The following is a 20,795-nucleotide window of genomic DNA, read 5'->3' as shown; positions in this document are numbered from 1 at the left end:
TGCCTACTGCCCACCTCACACAGCTCTGAAGCTGCAGGCCGGGTACTCCCCTGGCCCTGGAGACTCAGCAGCCACTGGCACAGCACAGAGCAGGAAAAGGAGCACCTCCACACACAGTGAACTCTGCTGGGAGCCACCTGTGGCTACAAAAGCCAGCTCCAAATTAGTCACAGGGAGCCAGGAATGGTCTGGCAGCACACAAAGAAGTTCTTGTGTATGCCAAATTTTTCTTCTGTCAATGTATCCATTTACTTTTGAAGAGAAAAGTTTCAGGTTTGGGGGGGGAAAGGCTGTTCTGTTGTTTGGGGTTTTTTTATGAGAAATCTTTCATGTAAGATATGGAGGATACAACAAGTCTAAGACATTATTTATTCATTGCTTTATTATGTTTTCTGAAAATACAGCTCTTTTGTTTGTTTCAGACTTAACTCCTAACATTTTCATTTGAAATTCCCAAATCCTTACATCAGGAAAAAAAAAAAAAAAAACAAACCAAACATCATTGGTCAACTTCTTTTCTGCCAGGACTTATGATTCAGTTGGTTTCCACAATATAGCTGCTACATGCAAAAATTATTCTCCAAACCTTAAGAATACCTGTCCTCACATGTTTTCTAGTTTTCTGGCTTTTTAAGAGTGATATTTTACCACCTTCCATTTTATTACCTAGTTCTTAAACCATCACAGTTTATTGGAAAAAACTCCTAAGCGTACATTAAGTGGAAACCACAGTGTCCAAACACTAAGTTTCAAAAAAATCAAAAAGGAAGCTTAAGTTCCTGCCTTTGTTCTATTTATTTCTATTCAATTTATCTTTTTGTTATCAACTTGAGTATGTTCTCAAATATTTTCCTGTTCTTTAGACAGAAAATGTCCAAGTACTTTGCTGCCTAAAGAAGGCTGATCAACAAACCTTTGGTCCAGTTGTCTGGTCAGCCAGAAAAAATATTAGAACTCCTACAATGGAAAAGCTGTGAGCTTCAAGGCAAAAAATAAACCTAACCATAGTTATGAAAGTGATTCACACCCTTGCCTTTAAATATACCTAACAAACATGTTCTTGAAAGGAAAAAAAGACATTTTAATTGCATTTGTTGTGCATCTGCATTCTCAGTATTGTCCAGTCACCAGCATGAACTGCTGGTCATGAATGCCAGGAGTGTGGGTGCCCAGGCCACCACCACAAACACTAAGAGACAGCCTGACACCCAACACAAACATGGGATGAGGAAGGAAGTTATTTAAATGAGTGGCAAGTGGACTGAAGGAAATACAAACTGTATCAACAATATACCTTTTAATGTACCATCTTTATTTTCCCCTCCTTGTTTAAAATGTACAATAATAAATTTTGCAAATTTCCAAAGGAACAGAATGATGCTTTTACTTTCAAGATGTCAGGAGCTAATAGCTTGAGACAGCTTGCCCAGACACTACTAGCTAGTCAGAAAAAAAAAAAAAAAAAGTAAAAAAAAAAAAGTGCCATCTAATAAAGCCAAAACACAGACTCCTATCTAATAAAGTCAGACATGCCCTTACCAATGTATTAGTCAGATAGGCAGCTCTGGATTCTACATTTAGAAATGTAGAAAATCTTGTATGTATTTGCCTGGGCTTGCAAATGCCACTATATCACATTTCTAGCAATGCTTTGGGCAGTGTATTTTGTATGAGTTACACCATCAGAAAAGGTTTATAAACTTGCTCAGTTGGCAGCAAACATTGCTTGCACATATAAACTTCTCAATTGTTTAAATGTAAAACAGAGTAACTAGGACACCTGAGCAGAGAATTGCTTGATTTTATTCCATTGTCCCTTCTACAATTCACTGAAAACAGCCACTTGCAGCACCACAAATAAAGCTACAGCTTGTGCAAAAGAGACTAGAAAAGTCAGGAAATGGATCTTGAAGAAAGAATCAGACAAAGTACAAAGTCTATATTTCATATATTCTTTTTCTCCTGTGTTCCTCTTAGTTTGAGGCATCTCTATTTCTCATTTCACTGAAAATACCTTCTAACTCCTACTATCAGTAGGAAATTCCCACCAATGGAAGTAAAAGTTGGATCTTTCATGTAAGAAGGGATGGGAGGGTCTACAGTTCCCAAGCCTACCTCTTCCAGTAACCCACCACAGTTTAACAGCTCCTACAAGTACTTTGTTTTTTCCTTTAGCAAGACCCTTTTCAAATCTGCTGTGGTACAGATGCCCAAATACACTGACCAGGCACAGAGAACACAGCCAATCTCACCAGGAGCAGATTAACAGATATGTTGTATTCGAAATTGTAGCAGATGAGCCAAAATGCTCACAAACTTTGAATGTTTCCTGTGGGTTTACTGACATCACCATGAAAAAACATATATACAGGGTACTTTTCTTTCTTTTCTTTTTTTTTTTAAGTCCTTTATTCAGACAATTAATTCTGGGCAAGTCAATGAACCACACTTTCACAGTCCAAAGGCTATCTGTCAGACTGCAAAAACACTAAGAAAAGCATGACTGGTCAATGTCTCTTCCTCCCCTCTATTCTGAGACCAACTTCAAGGCCTGCAGCCTCCATAAGAGCCTTCTGCCACAGCTGAGGAAAGAACAAAGTAAGGAGATAAGAAGGAAATATTGTCCAAGAGTAGTTTGAGAACCTAAACTCTGATGAAGCACAGGATTTAATGATCTGAGTAAAAAGACCATGGTCGAACAAGGAGCAGGTCAACTGCAGTCAGAAAAGTGACAAAAGAAGAGGGAAAATGAGGTTATGGGAGGAAGAAAAAGCACTTGATTTGTTTTCCCTAACTTCCAGTCACCAAGTCATTACAACCTAATTTCTCAGCATTTAAAATTAAAGAAAGGGCAGGGTTACTGGACATTTCAAAAAGATCTATCAAGACTACATAAAGCAGCTATTGCTGGGACTCTAAAAAAAATTAAGTTGTGGACTAAGTGGTTCAAAAAATAAATCTTTCCCAAGACAAGCATGGTAAGAAAAGCTCCTATAAAAAGCTGCTGGCAACTACTGGTCTGACAATCACCTTAAGGATCTGTCAAAACACAGAAATATATCTGAGGCAGGCTGGGGAAGGAGTTACACTTTTTTTTAGACAGGCACATTTCAACTGAAAGCAACAGCTGCCTAATCTCCTTCAGAGCTGTACATTCAGAAAGGTATTCCATTTGCCTCAAGAAAGCCAGTGTCCAAACAGTGTGGGTGGAAGAGACAGCCAGACAGCACTGGGTGCTCCTGGGTCCCCCATTACGCTGAGCAGAAAGACCAGGGGAACCTGTTAGGCAGGAGCCAAGGTTCCAAAAGGACCTGTCCACAGCAAAATGTGGGAATTGGGGAAATCATCCACAAGATCCATCAGAGCTGCTGTTAGCTGCTGCTTTCTTCAGCAGGGCATTACAGGTTAGATTATGGGAACCATAATGCCATGAGTGTAAGCAGGAGGTCAGACCAGAGATCCATGGAGGTCTGTTCCTACAAAAATTACGTTATGATTCCACACATTTTTTGAGGACTATAATGCAGAGAAGATAAGGCAGAAGGTCCACAGTAATTTATCCTGAACTCTCTTTTCCTCTCTCTTCAGGTTAGGTTTTTGCCTTTGAGATGGCTCATTGTGGGCTCCCATGTCAGAGCAAAGGCTGTGTGACCTCCTCGTTGCTGACCCACACCAGCTCAAATCACTGTGGCAGTGCAGCTACAGAGGGAAGTTCAGTTCTTGCTAAGTATAAGGAGGGCTATAGTACTGCAATTAAACATCTGGAAATGGACCTGTGCCTTCCTCAATGAAGTGTAAACAGAAAGAAAAAAGGCAGGTTAGGGATAGCGTTGACACAGATCAACTCCAGCACTTCCCACATCTACCTAGTACGTCCCAGTGGTTGGTTTCTCAACCCCACTTTTCCCACACTGCTTGGCATCATGCCTTGCCTTAACCATCTCATGTTTTTAAGGATCAAAAAACATGCCCTTTACAAAACACTGACTTCAAAGCACAGTACCACCATATCCATTCCAAGAGCCAACTTTTGAAGGCTCAGCCCCAGCTAGCACCAAATGCAGCCACAGGAATTTCTGGAGCCATCAGGAAAGACGAGATGCCTCCGAAGAAGGTGGATTTTGTAGAAGCAGGTAGAGCAGAGCCAACAGAAGAATGATGATGCTGCAAGCAGTGAGGCAGGTAGGCTGCGAAGGGACAGGCTGTTCAGGGCATTTATCAGACTGGTGTGATCTTGGCACAAAGCCATTGCTGGAGAAGATGACAAGAGCTTACATGCTGGCATGAGCTTTCAAGCAGAGAGATAGCATTGAGAAAAGGTCAGTCACGGACAAAGGTAAAAGCCACACTTGCTAAGTTCACAGAAAAAGAAATTCAAAAGGCAGGAAGCAAAAAGCCCTAAGGAATTCACTGCACAGGCTCAGTTTGTAAAGGAGAGTTACTGTATCCCAGCACTGCAGTCTGGATAAAGCCAAGCTGACTTTAATCTAGGAACTCAAGTCTCTTACTGCAGCAGCTCATCACAGGCTCCCTGAGCAGCAAGGGGAGTTAGACACTGCTGAAAACCATAATTATTGCTGGAGTTGAAGAATGCAAACCACACTTGAGCTGGCTACTTCAAAACTAAGTCAGATATATTTATGTTCAGCTGAAACACATGCAGGAAAAATCAAGGAGCCCAAGGCTGAAAGAAACCTTAGTCATCATGCAGAAGCAATGAGACCTGTGGTTTCAGGAAGGGAAAGGAAAGATAACCCCACAAGATACCACTTCTTTTTCCACCTCTGCTTTTCCAGGACAGGAGTAGGTCATTTCCACAGACGTACTTCTGAGCATTGCCACAGAGAGAAGAGACCCTACCGACAAACCTTAAAAGGACTGCACTGACAAACTGCTTCGGTAGAAGATGCAGAGATGCCTTGAGGGGAAATTTCGTATTTTCTTACCACAATTAGGAAAGAACAAGCCTGCAAGAAGCCATATACAGTACTAAAAGCTACAGGTAATGTCACATAAGAATCACTATCTTGCAGTTTATTAAAAAAAACATATGAAGCATGAGAGGCTCCAGTTCCCTTCTGTGCAATCACCATATTATATGGTATATTGGTCACATACCAAGAGTACAAGACCACAGATTGGGACAGTAGGCCATGTTTCCTCTTACACCTATTGACCCATTGGGCCCTGCTCTCATTTTCTTAGTTAATAACCAGAGCAAATAAAGCAAGGATAGCCCATTTATGAACTATTACACATTTACGGCTCCAGATTCAAGTCAAACACATATCTACTTATCAGCAATTGCAAACTCACCACAGCTCTACTAAAGCCTTCAAGACTTATGCATGCAACTCATTCATGGAGCAGGCTGAGGACTGCTACAAAAAGTAATTACTATTGCCCAAGTGGTGAGAAAACAGGTAGAGCAAATCCAGGCAGGTTTTGAGCAAGAATTCTTTGCCTAGCTGCCTATTTACAGATTACCTCTCATTCACTAATAACCTCATATGTAGTATTACTGTATAAGGTTTTGCACTGTGAGAGCACCTAAGGGCTTTAGGCCCAGCTCAGCACTGCAGTGCCCAGCACATCAACGTGACAGAGCCACCCAGTTCTCTGCCCCAAGACTTGTGTTTTCAAACACAAGGCAAGGAACAGTGCTTGGACCAAGCCTGCAGTCATCAAACTCCCAGCCATCCCTGCTGCTCCAAAAGTTACACCACAGGTGTCCTTGAAGAAAAGATGACGAGGAAAAGGTGCAGAGGCTCAGAGTAGCTGTCATAGATGATAAATTATGAATTATTGAAGGGAAAGTTTGGTAAGTCTGCAGCATACTGGTAGGGGAGCACAAACTTCAGCTGTGTAGGTACCTGCACATTCAGGTGTAAAATGGTGGGGTGGGAGAGGTCAGGAGTTTTCAGCTTGGGGTCTGCAGGTCCCCAAGTCATTTGTACTCTTCTCCAAATGGTCCACAAAAAGTTAAAAGTGAAAAGCACCATTTACATTTGCTGGAAACTCAGCAATCTGCAAACTAAAGAAAAGTGAGGATCATCACACTAGTGGATTGTTACTCACCAGGACAGGAGGCAGCATAAATGACCCAAATGGGTGTGCAAGCCAACAAGCTAAAGTACTCCCATCACAAAAAGAAAGGAAAAATTGAAATAACACATCCCAGTCATTAAATATTGTCCTAAGCAGTGGGAAAAGTTCTGTCAATTTTTTTTTTCCTCAGTCACTCATCACAAAAATCCACACTGAAGACTGCACTCTCTTTTCTTCCATCTCACCAGATGACTGGTGTCTAGTGGTTCCCAACAGACAGGATAAGTTTCGGCCTTTCTCTCAACACAAACACTGAAGAGACTGGAAAGACATCACTGGGATTAATTTAAGTAACCACTGAAACCTGAAGCCCAATGATTATCTGAGCAGAAAAATTGAAAAGACTCATGTGCTGGCACATAGATGAATCTGCTTTCCCCCTTCAAGAACAAATATGTCATTGAATGAGAGCAGTTATTGACAGAGAAAAGCAGAACAATGATAGATGTAGTGATTCTGACACTGAAACATTTTACAGCCAGACTGCACTTGAAAAGCAGCCAAGAAGCAAGTCCCTACAGACATTCCAACAGCTATTTGGCATCAGCTTCACTGAGGAGCTCTATCTGTACACTTCTAGCAAAGACAAACTAACAATAAAAAATACCTTGGAAACAAAACCAAAGACCTTGAATTAATAAGAAATCTATAAGCTAAAGGCTACAAGCTACTGCCATAAATAAAAAATGACAAGATGATAGTCACTAATTCCTACACAAGGAAAGAAATCAGAATGATTGTAGGTCAAGTTGCCTACTTTTTATGACTTTTTCTCTATTGACAGAGTATTAATTAAGACTTCCTCTTCACACTTTTATTGAAGTATTAATTAATACTTCCTCTTCATATTTTCCTGAAGTCACCTACAAAAGCTGAGTAAGCTCTTCTGCTATTTAGTTTTCAGAGTACTATATACATCAAAATACAAATGCAAAGAATACCAGTCTTGGATTCTCAACCTAAATTCTTAAAGGGCTCCTGGTTTAGACACAGATGACTCACTCTGGGATTAACCAGGAAGAGATTCCTCTGGCAAATCTCTTAAAAACAGGTAAATGCAAGAATATATGACATACCCATATTAAAAAACTGTGACTCCACTACCAGACTCACACTTAACTTACTGTAAGCACATGTGGGGATCTGTACCTTGTTGAATCAAGACCACTCAAAGTAATGGAAAACCTCTGTTCATACAGCACTTAAAGCAATACATACAACCTCACACACATGTCTATATGAAACAAGCCCAGCTGAAAATTGCCCTAAGCTTCCAGCAGGGAATACTTAAGCACACAAAATTTCTTCAAGAAGCACTGCAAAGCTTCATGGCCCTATGTTCTTCCATCCCCATGTTGCAGACACATCCTGATCTCCTGAAAGATGGAGATATCATGTAGCTAGACCACCTAAGATAATGCATCAAGTACAATTAAAGTCTCCATTTTTCATAAAAACAGAGCAGAACTGACACCTATCTACCTTGCTTCCCTACCACAGTATGTCCAAGATGATCTCATTTCACTAAAAGGCTGGCTGGCCTCCCTTCTTTTTTGGTCTCCCACTCTTTCCAGACACTTATTTTCATAAAGGAGGATTCCCTACAAGGCTGACATCTGGTCTGAAGATGACTGTTTGAAAAACAAACTTTTTTCTAGAACATCTAAGATTACAGAGCTTTGGAGTTATTTTTCTTCACCCTGTTTTTATCCACTGTTTAGCCTTATGTGACTTTTCCTCTCTGCAGCTTCTCACAAAACTGTAATTTTTCCCTCAAGCTACCTAGGATTTTTCAATCAGTAACACCAGTAAGATATTTTTTTTTATCCAATAGGATAATTGTGATACCAGCAATGATGGCAGTGAAGTTTAGTGTCCTCAAAGCTTTTTCCCTCCCCACTTCAGGGAGAGTGGGTGAATGTGCCCACCAGGGAGAAAATTCCTTCTCCCTTTCATTTATTTTCAATAACCCCTTCTGCTAATAACGTCTACTATGTTGGATACTGTATCTGCTTTAAAATATTCTTAACATCCTGGTTTTCACCTGGTTAAACCACCTTGTGAACATGTGACTAACTAGGACATCCCTATAGCCCAGGTGAGTTGCTGCCTTCCCCCAGCTGGACCAGGGCCACTCAGGTGATACCAGGCACCCATAAATATCTGCTCAGGTTCATCCAGCTGTCCACAACCTTCTCCTCCTTTGAGCCATATAAACACTGAGTAAGGCGCAGTCCACCAGGACCTCCTTCCTCTACTCTCCTTCCCTGTGCTGTGGATATTCCACCCTCTGCTTTGAGATCACAAGATTGCCCACATCAGCCTGGACCACCCCACTGGACAGGGACTGCTTGCAAAGCCTTACCAGGAGTAAGGCTTTGCAGACCAAGTGGATGGAAATCTTCCCATGGGTGCTGACCTACTCCTGACTTCAGCAGCCAGAGCATCCCAACAGCACCCTCAGCTTTAGCAATGTGTGCATGTTGCCCTGGGCAGAGACAGTGGAGACAAAGGAGGCCCTTCAGGGAAACCCAAAGAAAACACTCGGCTTTCTCTTAATGCCAGGTATTGTTATTTCATCTGTCAGTGAAAAGGGAACTTGTTTGGGCATAGCCCAAATAGCCATAGCCCATATAGCCCTGCAATATGCACAAGCAGGAGAACAAACATTTAATTCCAGTCTGCCAGACTGGGAGTCAAGGGCATAGTCCAGTTCTACAGACGCTGAAGACTGGCTGAAAGGCTCAAGGGCAGGCTAAGGACTACTGGCACCCAAAAACCACAACACGAATCCTTTGAGTAAAACTCTCCTGAAAGAAAAGCAATTAAAAAAACAGAAACAAATTAAAAAAAAAAAAAAAAACCCTCCCAAAAACCCAACTCCCACCCCCAAAACTATAAAAAAGCCCCACCAAACATACAGAAGTTCACTGCAGCATCACATGGAGCTTACAGGACTTCAGTCACTTCTTTAGAACTCAAACACAATAAATTAACAGGCAATGATAGACCTTATTTAGTTGAACTCTTTGTAAAGGGACATAAATAGTAAATTGTTTGCCCCGCTACTGGCACAGTAGCAGGACTCTGTAACCTCATGCACCCAAGGATACTGTTAACACAAGGTAAGTAGACATGATATATTTATTAGGCCATTAAGCCTTTTTCCCAATGACCTGGAGAAAGGCTGCTGCATCCAGAAATCTATTTCTTCCATATTCTTTGCATATAGAAAGATACTAATGGATATTATGGCCAGAGTGGAAAACATAACTATAATCTGAAGAAGTGAATATTAATTTTTCTTCTTTAGCTAAAAGTTTTGCTAGACTTGTGATAAGGCCTTTTAAAGAACAATAAAAAAAATTTAATTTTTAAAAAATACTCTTTTCATAGCCCCTCAATAATACCTAAGACTCTGCTGGCAAATCTCAAATGCACTGGCAGCACGCAGCTTGTTCTAATGCTAATAATACATTGCAAGTCTTACAGCTCCAGTGAAAACACAGTCCTTGCAGTTTCACTCCTTCCCAGGAGCCTCTGAACACCCAATGACAGAAGACACTGCAGCACACGCAACTGCAAGGCAGCTGATAAGCAGGAGTTACTGGAGCTGCATTAACTGCTGAGGATGGACACAGCAATGCAACTGCCCTGCTACCAGTGCAGGGCAACAGAGACACTTGCTCAGCCACAGACCAGCCCCAGTGCATACCTTTATTCCCCTTCTGCTGGCACCAATCAGCCTGCCTCGTGGCCAGCCCAGTCCTGGAGGCCTCTGTGGTTTTAGGCCATGTCATTGTGAAAGCCATTGGGTGACCATCCAAGAGCCCACTCTGCTCTCTCAGTGGGATTCCCCATACTGGGGCCAGCAATGGGTTCTTCAGCACTCTCATCCTCCTCTAAAGACATGCACGAGCCAGCATATGTACCCTCTGAAGCACTAACAGTTACCAAAAATTGCTTTAAAACTAAAGCTTCTGAAATATACCCAAACCAAGCTCTTTGGGTAGAAGCATTTTACACAGTCACAGTATACAGATTCTGTAAAGAGCCAAATTTGGAGTTGTTTCTCAGAGCTTAAGTGAATTGGTTTGCACTTCTAAAAGAGCAATCTTTCATACTCCTGCACCTCTCTTTATCAATTATCTGATGGTGGAATTCAAGGTTAAGCTAAAAGGCTGCTGTGTTTTACTCCAGCTTCTGCTATTTTGGTACCCCATCCTGTCCACATGTGCAAGATCAACAACAAAGTCTCGTATTACTTGATTAGAATTCTATCCAGCTCCAGAAAATACACTACAGAAGTCACTACTCTGTGCATTAATTCAGTGCACAGAATACTAACTTGCTTTCATAAGAAAACCAAATATAGCTTAACAAGTGTTGATAGTAATATTACACCATTGCTTTTCTGTTACAGGGGGAAAAAATGCAACTAGAAGAACCCCTATTCAGATTCAGGGTAGTTACTGACCTTTGAATGTATGCTCAAATGCTACTGTGGCTCAGAGCAGGACCCCAATTTAAAAAGGAGGCCTGAAGTCCTGCTCAAATATCAACATGAAAGCACTTTGTTTCATCAAAATATATGTGTTTGTACATTCTTTACACTCAGATACTTCTCATCACGGGTCTCAGGTGAAATCCCAAGTAATGAACAGAGGGATCAAGTACAGCAGACAGAAGAAAGCATGTTTACATATTAGGTGAAGGGATTTTATTCCAAAAATGTAATAGCCTTAAAAATCTTTCCAGAACTGGCCCACCCAGGGAGCAGTTTCAATATCAGAAACCAGAGACTGCAATAACATTCCCAGCAGTCAACATCATTAGAAAATAATCAAAATATTTATGTTTTTGTATTTAAAACAAAGAAGAAAAAGTTTGGAGACAGCTTGAATTTTCAGAACCCTGTTAAATTTCTGTTATTGCAGAAAACTATTAAGAAGTTCCTTCCATCCTCACATTTCACAGGCTCAGTTTCTGCAGAGGAAATCACCATCTGGTTGCAGTTTTCCTTTTCTCTGAACACTTTAGGCTTTCCTTGACTACTAAATGAAAAGAGAAGCCTGCCTATCATGTTTGCCATAGCCAAAGGAAGGAGTGATGTTGCTTGGGAGGCAGCTTTTGATGCCAGGAGTTTTGGAGGGCACCCCATGCACCTGGGTTGCACCTTTTCTGCTACACTCTCCAAAAGAGTGTCTAAAATGCAGACAAGAATGTGGTAATGCTTTGGCACATCCTGTTGGGGGGCAAGCTGTGATTCTCCTGGCCTGCAGAAAGGAGGAGAGACTTACCATCCAAAATCATGGCCTGAGGAAACAGCACCAGAATTGCTGGGAGAGAGCACCAACTTTGTTATCATTGCCTTTACAAAAGAGCTGAAACAAAAACCTGCCAGTCAAGCCCAGGGACAGCAATGTTTTCAGACACAGATGACCCTTCCTAGTGCCTTTCTCTGTGCACATTTCTCCAGGCTCGGGGGCTGGAGCACCTCTCTCATAGGGACAGACTGAGAAGACTCTGGGGAGGCCCCCTAGTACCTTTCAGTACCTAATGGAGGCCTGCAAGAGAGCTGGAGAAGACTTTTCACAGGGGCATGTAGTGATAGGACAAGGGAAATGGCCTTAAACTGAAAGAGAGAAGGTTTAGTATAGATATTAGGACAAAATTCTTTACTGTGAGGTAGTGATGTGCTGCAACAGGTTGTCAAAAGAAGCTGTGGGTGCCCCATCCCTGGAAGTGCTTAAAGCCAGGTTGGATGGAGCTCTGAGCAACCTGTTCTACTGCAAGGTTCCCTGGCCACGGCACAGGGGTTGGAATGAGATTATTGTTAAGGTCCCTTCCAACCCAAGCCATTCTATGAATCAAAACTCATTTAAAGGAAAATTTTAAACTGTGGCAAGACACACAGAAGGTCTGTACTTTGTCAACTAAAATCATTCGTTTGATAAGTAGAGTACTGAACAACATGACTCTTATTAGCAAATTACAAAGACAGACAAAAGGGGACACACAACTGAGTTTTCATGCCACAAGATGGTAAAAATGAGTGGGCAGGATGGAGGCGCCTGTGACTAGCAGCTCCATGGTTATCCATTGCATGGCCCCTGGACACCTCATTCACCTCAGTCTTCTTAAATCCAAAAATGACTATGTAAAAAAGAAGAGTGGGACAGATGGAAAGGTGACTTAGTGACTGGTCTGGTGGCACATGATGCTGGCAGCCCAGGAGCCCACTTAAGTGCTGGGAGTAACACCTGACAAGGGCTTCATTCAGTGCACATCCACTGTGCTGCTCCCTGGCAAAGACAAGGGCCCTTTGAGGAAGGGAATGAGGAGCATTTAATTAGAGACCAGACCCTCATGCACAAACAAAGAGATGGGGAGAGTGAGAGATCTCTTGCTTTGTCAAAGCCCCATGGCCAAGGGCTGCTCTGGCCACCACGGCTCCCTTACAGCATTGCTTTTCACACAGAGCATGCACTTAACTTGCAAGGCTGGGTGACTTATCAGCCACCGGAAAAGATGCTTTGCTATACAGTGCTGCTCTTTGTGGGGAGGAAGGAGGTGGGGAGACAGTACTAGCTGGCTATTAACCTTATAAACCCTTCCCTTGAGTTGCACAACGAAGGACACAGATCTGTGTATTTGACTTTGCTTGTTCAAGAGAAGCTGCTTTGAGTGAAAAAATGAAATTACATAGGCCATATTTTTCCTTCCCTTGTGTTATTTTTACTTTCACAGTACATTTTTTGATGACTAGCACTAGCCTTGCAGGCCATCCACAGCTTTCTTTAAAGAGCAGAAAGCAATTCTGACTCTAAGACTTCATTCCCACAACACAAGCACAAACCACATACTGAGAAATCAGGCACTTTATATGCAGTCCATACTCATTTAGCTCTTGTCTCTGTCTCCCCAGCCTCTGAAAGCTGCTTTTACAAATAACATTAAAGGCCCAACCCAACACTTGTGAGGAGTGAAGTTCTTTACTCAGAGTTGGGAGTAAATTCATAAGCACTTCAGCCTGGCCAAAAGCTTAAGTTTACCCTTTATTTTCAGGCTGCAATAACCACCTTACAGATATAAAAAGTACTTAGTGAATCTCTAACTGGCTCTAGGTTGGAGTGGTAGAGAAGAAGAAGAAAATTTGTAGTTTAAATCCACTGAATTTCCCATGGTAGGAATACAATCCCATGTCAGGCATACAAAAGTGGTAGTTGAGTGTGTGTGGTTAAGTCATTGGAGGTTTTATTACTATGAAACCTAATGCTCCCTCACTGAGAAGAAATTTTCATTATATGAAAGAGATAATTTGGAGGGAAAAAATGAATTCATGATTTATAAATGTCTACAGATGAATAACATTTAATGTCCAACAGTCTACACTTCACCATAATCATCCACTAATGACTGCAAAACTTATTGTGAAAATTACCGAACCTAAACTGGTGGGGTGTTAATTTAATTTTTTGGTGGCATGAGAGGATATGGCAGGGAGAGAAAAGAATGGGAGCACTTAGCTCCAACTCCCAGCGTGGCAAAAAAAGTTTCCCCCCTATGCTTGGCCAAGCAGGAACAATGCACAACAGTCCAGCCCTGCCGACTTTGCTGAATTATAACTCCTGCTAGTTAGTTTAATTATTGCACATACATTTCTTAAAAACTCCATCTGAACATCAGCTTCTAATTGGAGAAATTGCTCTGGGCATGGCCAAAGGGTTATTATAAAGTTTGGTCACTTCTTTTCAAGCAATCTTTACAGAAGGGCATGGCCCTTCTGCGAAGCGTATGAAAACCTGTCAAAGATGCCCATTGTCCGTGACACAGAAATCAACAGCAAGAGATACAGAAGGAAGTCTCATCTGGGAACACAAAAGCCGATGAAGACATGAAAATGAGGTGGAACATCCTGCTACACTGACAGCACTTAGCACAGAAGAGCTGAAAGGTTTAAAAAAAAAAAATCAGTTCTCAGGATGACAAATATTTGTGAGTGCAAACAGAAGGTGTGTCAAAAAAAAGAAATCATATTAAAATACTAACGCTCATTAAAGACTTAAGTTGCAGAAGTCTTGCAAAGTTACAAGAGAGCTTCCGAAGACAATGAATTTCATCACTGGACCTATAGATTTGCATAAGGCTTCCTTGACCCCCTAAATCAACATATTAAGTAAGTGCCGGTTTGGGGATTCTGTTTATTCAAAGACTACTTACGTTTCCCAAAGTTTCCCATCTGCCAACTTAAAAACCTCGATACACCCAACAATTTCTTAATATCCAAATAACTTTGATCACTGCAAAACTGGTAACTGAGCAAGCTTTTATGGCGTAACCATTTAGCTCAAGAAAACTGCCAGAGGAGTAAGTTTAAAAGTCACACATGAATCATTTCATCCGCCATACCCTCCAGCCCTAAGTTGTCAGTGCTATAAGCAAATTTCTCATGTGCTTCATATTCCTGCTGTATTTAATTCTCAGGTCTAATTTTATAATTCAAATCTTCAGAGACTGGAATCTCATGTGGATTTTAATCCATTCACTTTGTGGCTCAAGTACGCCTGCACTGAGCACAATAGGACTGTCCAGTCCCTGATAACTACATGCATACTTTCATGAACTTTTCATTATCAAGCCAGGATGACTTAAAGGTGGGAAGACTATTCAGCAGTGAGTCTCTCCTGGTTTACATTTTACAATTCCAGCAGCAGAAAACATGCTATCCACACTAGAGATTTAGCATTCCCTCAACCTTCTCAGCTATATTTTCCTCCAGTTATTATCTCCACAGCCATCACAACCCAGCAGAGCCAAGGCACTGAACCACAATGAAAAAAAACCCACCAGCAACATCAGTAGAGGTTTGAAAGCTGCAGTTGTGATTTCTGGGTCATGTTAGCACTTAACATAATACAGGGGAAGTATTGCTCAAGGCTCTCTACAACCTGTGCATGGAGGTTGTGCAGCTGAGTCTCGTTCTGCCCCTTGTCCCATGCTAGAGAGCATCAGGAGGTTGGGATGCTGCCCCCACACCCCCCGGGGCAGGCAGCCGGTCATCCAGCTACTCCATCCCAGCTGGACTCCAGGGGCAGGTGAGGCAGAAATCTGCCCCCACCTGTCTGCAAAGAGACAGCCAGCTGAGAAATGAGACAAGAACCAACCCAACAACTTATCACAGCATTGTCCAGGTACTCCAGTGGCCCTGGGGTGCAGAGAAAGACCCTCTGGTCAGTTCCCCCATGCACACCCCCCACTGCCCAGGCATGGCAATCCCTACTCCCACCACAGCATGGGGACCACCATCTTCATCAAAAACACTGTGCCACTTTTCCCCCTTGACCCTACCAGTTATTTATTAACAGGAGTAAAATATTACTATTCTGTAACTCCCAGCAGGCAGGTTTTCCTATCAGCCTAAGACACCAACCACATTTTTTAAAGCTGAAAAGCATTGGAACTTTTTCTATGTATTGTCTGCTGCTTTAATGAAACAAAGTAGATAATAAAGTGTGAGCGAGTCCTTCAATAAGTCACAGCCACTTACACATTAGCTACCTAATTATGCTGAAAATACAATTACATGCATTTAAGCAGATGCTTATGCCCACAGGCCAAACCCATTATTTTGACAATTCTTTAACTTTATAGTAAGTGCAAGTTGAATCTACTTAGATAGAAGACCTGAATTATCAGTCTGGGAGTGGAAAAAAAAACAGTGGAAAAAAAAAAAAAGTCAATCAGTTCCTTCCATCATATTTAGCACAGCTAAGGCACTACACAATAGGCAAGACTCCAACAGGTCCCTGCTCTTCTTTCATAGCCTTTAATCAAATGCTGAGAGGCATTTGCTATTTTTAAAGCCAAATGAAAAACTCTGGCTCCAGTCTTTTGCAAATTTGCAGCATAGATAACCCCCCAAAGGAATGCATATTATTTGCACACCAGTGAGCTTACTTATTAACGTGAACTTCTAGCAAAAGTTTTGTTTCCGTATTTTAAGATAGGCCACAAAGATCTGTTTACATTCCTCAGGTGGCTTTAGTAAAGTCAAGGTCAGAATGCACCTTTCCACAGCCCTCCTGGGCAGCAGGCTGAGGAATGTCACCCAGACAGCAATGACCAGGAACACGCCAAAAACCAAACACTGACCCTGATACTCCATCAGGTGACAGGGCCAATTCAAAAGCTCTTCATCCTCCATCAAACTGCAGCCAAAAATCCCAGATGAGCTAGGCTGAGCAGTGAGCACTAACCACTGTCCAACTTCTTCCCTTCTCCAGATACTGGTGGACACACAAAACTTTTCTATCACTAGAACACGATTAACCACCTGCTCTGCAACACTGTCTCGTCATCTGAGGTTCAAAGGAAAACTTGCTATTATGAGGAAAAAAGGTCCATCAGTTCATTTTTAACAGGGCAACCTGTCTTGACCTTCCCTCTCAACACAGAAAAAATGGTAATATTCAAGCAAGTCTGATGGGGAAATAGTGAGTGACAGACAAGTGTCTGACAACTCTGCAAGAGACAAGACTGCTAATAACTAGAAATTATTAATGAGTCAGCATTACTTGTTCAAAAGGACAAAGGCAACTAAAAACATTCAAAAACCAGATTAAAACAGGAAACTGGGAAACCTCGAATATTTATGTTCCATTCGTTTCAGGAACCTTACTCAGCTATTATTTTTTTTTTTATGAAATGCATGGAAGCATCCTGTTTTAAGGGTCTGAAACTCCCAGCACAGAGAGAGCATGTCTAGCTTTGTGACCTGCTCATGGTGCCTGCTGCATAGGACATAGATAATATAAATTGTACACAAGGAAAATACAGTTTGCCTCACCATCACTGCAGCAGCCACAGCAAGTAATTAAGCCAGCAATAAACCAAATTCTCACCATTTTCCTTCTCTCTACAAGAGAAGCTGCATGTTTCAAGATGTGATGAATGTTGAGCTGCCCTAAATCTTAAGAAAAACTTCTCTGTTGTTCTTCACAACTCTCCTATATACCCACCAAATAGCCACAGCTTTATATCTTAGGGTTTGGGGGTGATGGTGGAGGGGTTGTTTTTTTGGACATGTTTGTTGGGTTCTTTTTTTCATGTCAAAATAAGTGCTGAAACATTTCTGCTCTCCATGCTAGGATTTTTTCGTTTCCCAGAGAAAATTCAGGATGAGGTGTGCTTTGTCCTAGGCCACTGCTCACTGATGGGATTCCCTTAGGGAATCACACTGTAACTTGAAACTTCAGCCCACCACGGCATAACAGACTTGTCGTTTACAGCCTCAAAAGCCACCTGCCCTGCACCACAAAAAACCACGTTACTCATCTACTACTGCTTCTCGCTGGGAAAGACACCTTCACAGCAACGCTGGGATACAAGTTTGATATAGCACATAGAGCCGAGTATAAAGTAAAAATATTGTTTCAGCACACCTGGAAATATTAAACAAAACTTTTGACTTCCGAGCCAAGCAGCCCCGGGAGCACGCTGCGGGAGGAGCCGGCCCGCAGGAGCCCAGCGGGCATTTCATCCTGCAGGGGGTATATTCCAGCTCTCCCAGTTTATGTTTTTACCCCCCCGCTGAAGGGAGCGGGGGAACGCGCCTCTCACCGTACAGCCGTGGCCGGCAGCTCTCCGGCAGAACACCGCACAGCCGCATCCCCGTAACGCCACGGCTCCCACCGCGGCTCACCCCCTTCCGCACAGCCACTTTTGGGAGCTAAAACCCCGCGGCGGGAAGGGCTCCCCTTTCCTCCCACGCTCCCTGGCCCCGCCGGGCACCTGCGGCGGGTGTCCCGGGCGCTGGGCCCGGCCCGGCGGCACCTACCCAGGCACTTGATGTGGAAGCCGCTGGGGGGCTTGAGGGAGCGGCGCGCCCAGCCCTGCCGCAGCACCTCCAGGTGCTCCTCCTTGCCCTGCACCAGCAGCACCTGCTCGTCGATCCAGCCCAGGAAGAAGGTCTCTGCCACCGCCGCTGTGGCCCGCCGGTCCCAGAAGTGCTGCATGTTCTCCCGCTTGAAGTCCGCGAAGATCTCGTAGCCGATGCGGTGGCGGCCCAGCTCCGCCGCCGGCCCCGCACGGGCACGGGCACCGGCACCAGCCCCGGCACCGTCGGCCCCCGGCCGCCCCCCGGCCACGGCGTCCAGGACGATGGCCAGGGAGTGCGGGGCGATCTGCAGGCACTTCTCCACCCTGCGCGGCATGGCCGCTCACCGCCCGCCGCCGGGCTCGGGCACAGACATACCGCCCCGCGGCCGCACTGCCTGCCCGGCCGGCTGTCCGCGCTCCGCCCCCGCCCGGCCCGGCCCGGCCCTCCCGCTCCGCCCCCGGCACACCCCCGGCGCGGGCCGGTCCCGCGGGCGAGGCGGAGACGGGATCCCGCCGCTGTCGGCCCCGCAGCGGCGGGCGGCCGCTGTCTCCCGGCCGGGAAGTCCGCACGCCCTGGAACCCACGGCTCCCCGCCTCACGCTTCCCTGTCCCAGCACGGAGCACCGTCTCTAGAAAGGAAACGAGCCCGGTCACTGTCCCGGCCGGTAGTTTAGGTTTCCCGGCACCATCCCCCCGCTCCCCACCTTCGGGACACCCTCACCGTTCCCTTCCACGAGTGAAGCATTCCCCAGCCACAGCCAGATTATTCCAGCAAGTCTTATAATTCCTTATGGATTTATTTCTTCCAGTGGCTACTCGTCTGTAATATACACAATGAGGAGCGCTGACCCTGCCGCGTCCAAACGCCTCTCTTCATTCGGTGTAGTCCTGACTCACTTTGTGTCTTTGTGGTACTGAAATATGGAGTAAGTGTAAGGCTCATTCCCAGCTTCTGTAGCCTTTTTTGCAGAAATTTAAAATTTTGCATCCTCTGCATTCTGGATCACCAGCTGTCTGTGAGGCTCAGGGGAGAGCTCAGCAAAACTGAGCAAGGTACAAGCAGAACTGGAGGGGTCCTTGCTGGCCGTGCCAGGCTGGCAGCTGGATTGTGCATCAAGGTGGTGGTGGCTGCTGAGCTGCAGGTGCCGGCAGCAAGGTGCTTGTGAGACTTGCAAGAGGGCAGATTTAGGAATTTCACTCCTATCTTCTACAGGAACCCTCAAACCCACAGCAAAATTGAGTCTCAGTTCTGAAAAGATTCTTGAGTTTCTGAATGGTCTGTAGCTTTTGGGCACCTTGGTGGTGTGTGAGCTGTGGGTGGCCTCAGCAGCAACTCTCACCTTGCCCCAGGGCGCCGTGGCACTTGGGTCAGGGGCATCGAAGCATGAGTACGCACCAGAAAAACAAATGACACAAAGAAGAAATCTACTGTAGAGAAGCGGGGGCAAGAGTGGAGGCAGAAGAGAGATGAGTGAGAGGAGGGAGCAGGCAGCAGCTGCTCTGCCGGGCAGCAGTATGAGAGCTGCTACAGCCACAACACTCCATGCTGTGCACAAACGAAAATATTTAACCTGTTGCTTCTGAGTTCGCTCACATCAACATCCCTTGACATATTTGGCCCCCTTAAACTATCGCCCCTTTGGTTGTAATCTCATTCAAATCCTCTGCCACTTGCCAGCTGGCTTCATCCAATTCCTTCTCAGGGTTTCATTCAGTGCTGTCACTGTACTGTGGAAGGTCAAATTTACCAGTATCCTAGAGTTTTACAAGGAAACAAGTTGTATGAAACCCACGTTTCAAAAGGGGAAATCAGAGGTTAAATAAATTATCCAGAAACACTGTGAGTCATTTTGACCCAGGAGCAGAGGGTATTAATACTCAGTTTGCAAGTCTCTGTCCCTTCCCAAGTCTCCAGCACAGCAAGATCTCAAGAGGCCCCTCACCACAGCCAGGAATTATTTTAATGTTTTAATGTTGCTGCTGTCAGGATTTCAAATGAGATCTTTTATTAAGCTTTGCAAAAGGACCCCCGGCACCCTCAGTGTCCTCCAAAATGCTTCCCAAAGTTCAACTGAACCACTGGTTATCTGTTGAAAGACCTAGTCTTAGTGTGTTGAAACTACTGTCATGATCTTGTCATATTCATGTTATTCTTACCTTGTGCCTTCCTCCTCTGCATTATATCAGCCTTTTATCTTGCCCATCATACTTGCATTTCAGTTCTCTGGGCAGGGCTCACCTTTGTGTAGCTTTTGTGTGGAGCACGTCACATTGACATCTCAGATGCTGAGCAGAGTCACCAGGTAACGTCAGGGCTCAGATGAGTTTTCATTTTTATTCCAACCTGCAGAACAAAGGAGGCAAATTAAGCCCTTTAACTGTTTTTAGGCTTTTGCACCAGATACATTCTGAATGCTTAGATGTGGAGCCCCACACTTTCCTACAGTCCCCAGATCCAAGTGCTAGCCAAATCCGTGATCCCTCTGCTGCCTCTGACATAAACGCATGTTCAGTGTGGCGTGCCCATCAGCCATTGGCCATGGCATCAGTGTAGCTCTCTCCATCAGCTGAGCTCCTTTTCCCTTCAACCCTGACTTCTGAAGCAATTGGTGTGGTGAAACACGCCACACTATCATTTTCCTTCTCCTTGCACTAGTGTTTGTGGGCTGTCATCTCCTGTAAAGGCTAGTCCCCAGCCTGCTAGTCCTCTCCCACCCTGCTTTCAGCACCTATTCCTTCATGCCACTTCAGGCCTCTGTGTTCACAGACTGGACCTCCCTCCCTCCCTCCCTCCCTCCCTCCCTCCC

General features: G+C 44.2%; 1 protein-coding gene across 1 annotated transcript in view; it reads right to left on the bottom strand.

The window, feature by feature from the left end:
- The window catches only part of STOX2 (storkhead box 2), a 143,412-nt gene extending 125,024 nt beyond the window's left edge, over positions 1 to 18,388 (bottom strand). The window contains exon 1 of the mRNA XM_041395717.1: positions 17,948 to 18,388. Within this exon, the coding sequence (XP_041251651.1) occupies positions 17,948 to 18,323 (376 nt within the window). The 5' untranslated portion in view covers positions 18,324 to 18,388. The remainder of the gene's footprint in view (positions 1 to 17,947) is intronic.
- Between the last annotated feature and the right edge of the window lie 2,407 nt (positions 18,389 to 20,795).

Source organism: Onychostruthus taczanowskii, unplaced genomic scaffold (assembly GCF_017590055.1).
Source record: "Onychostruthus taczanowskii isolate IOZ18803 unplaced genomic scaffold, ASM1759005v1 scaffold12, whole genome shotgun sequence".
In the NCBI taxonomy this organism is placed as follows: domain Eukaryota; kingdom Metazoa; phylum Chordata; class Aves; order Passeriformes; family Passeridae; genus Onychostruthus; species Onychostruthus taczanowskii.
Note: the sequence above shows the minus strand (reverse complement) of the source record. Positions and strands in the feature narration are given on the sequence as shown.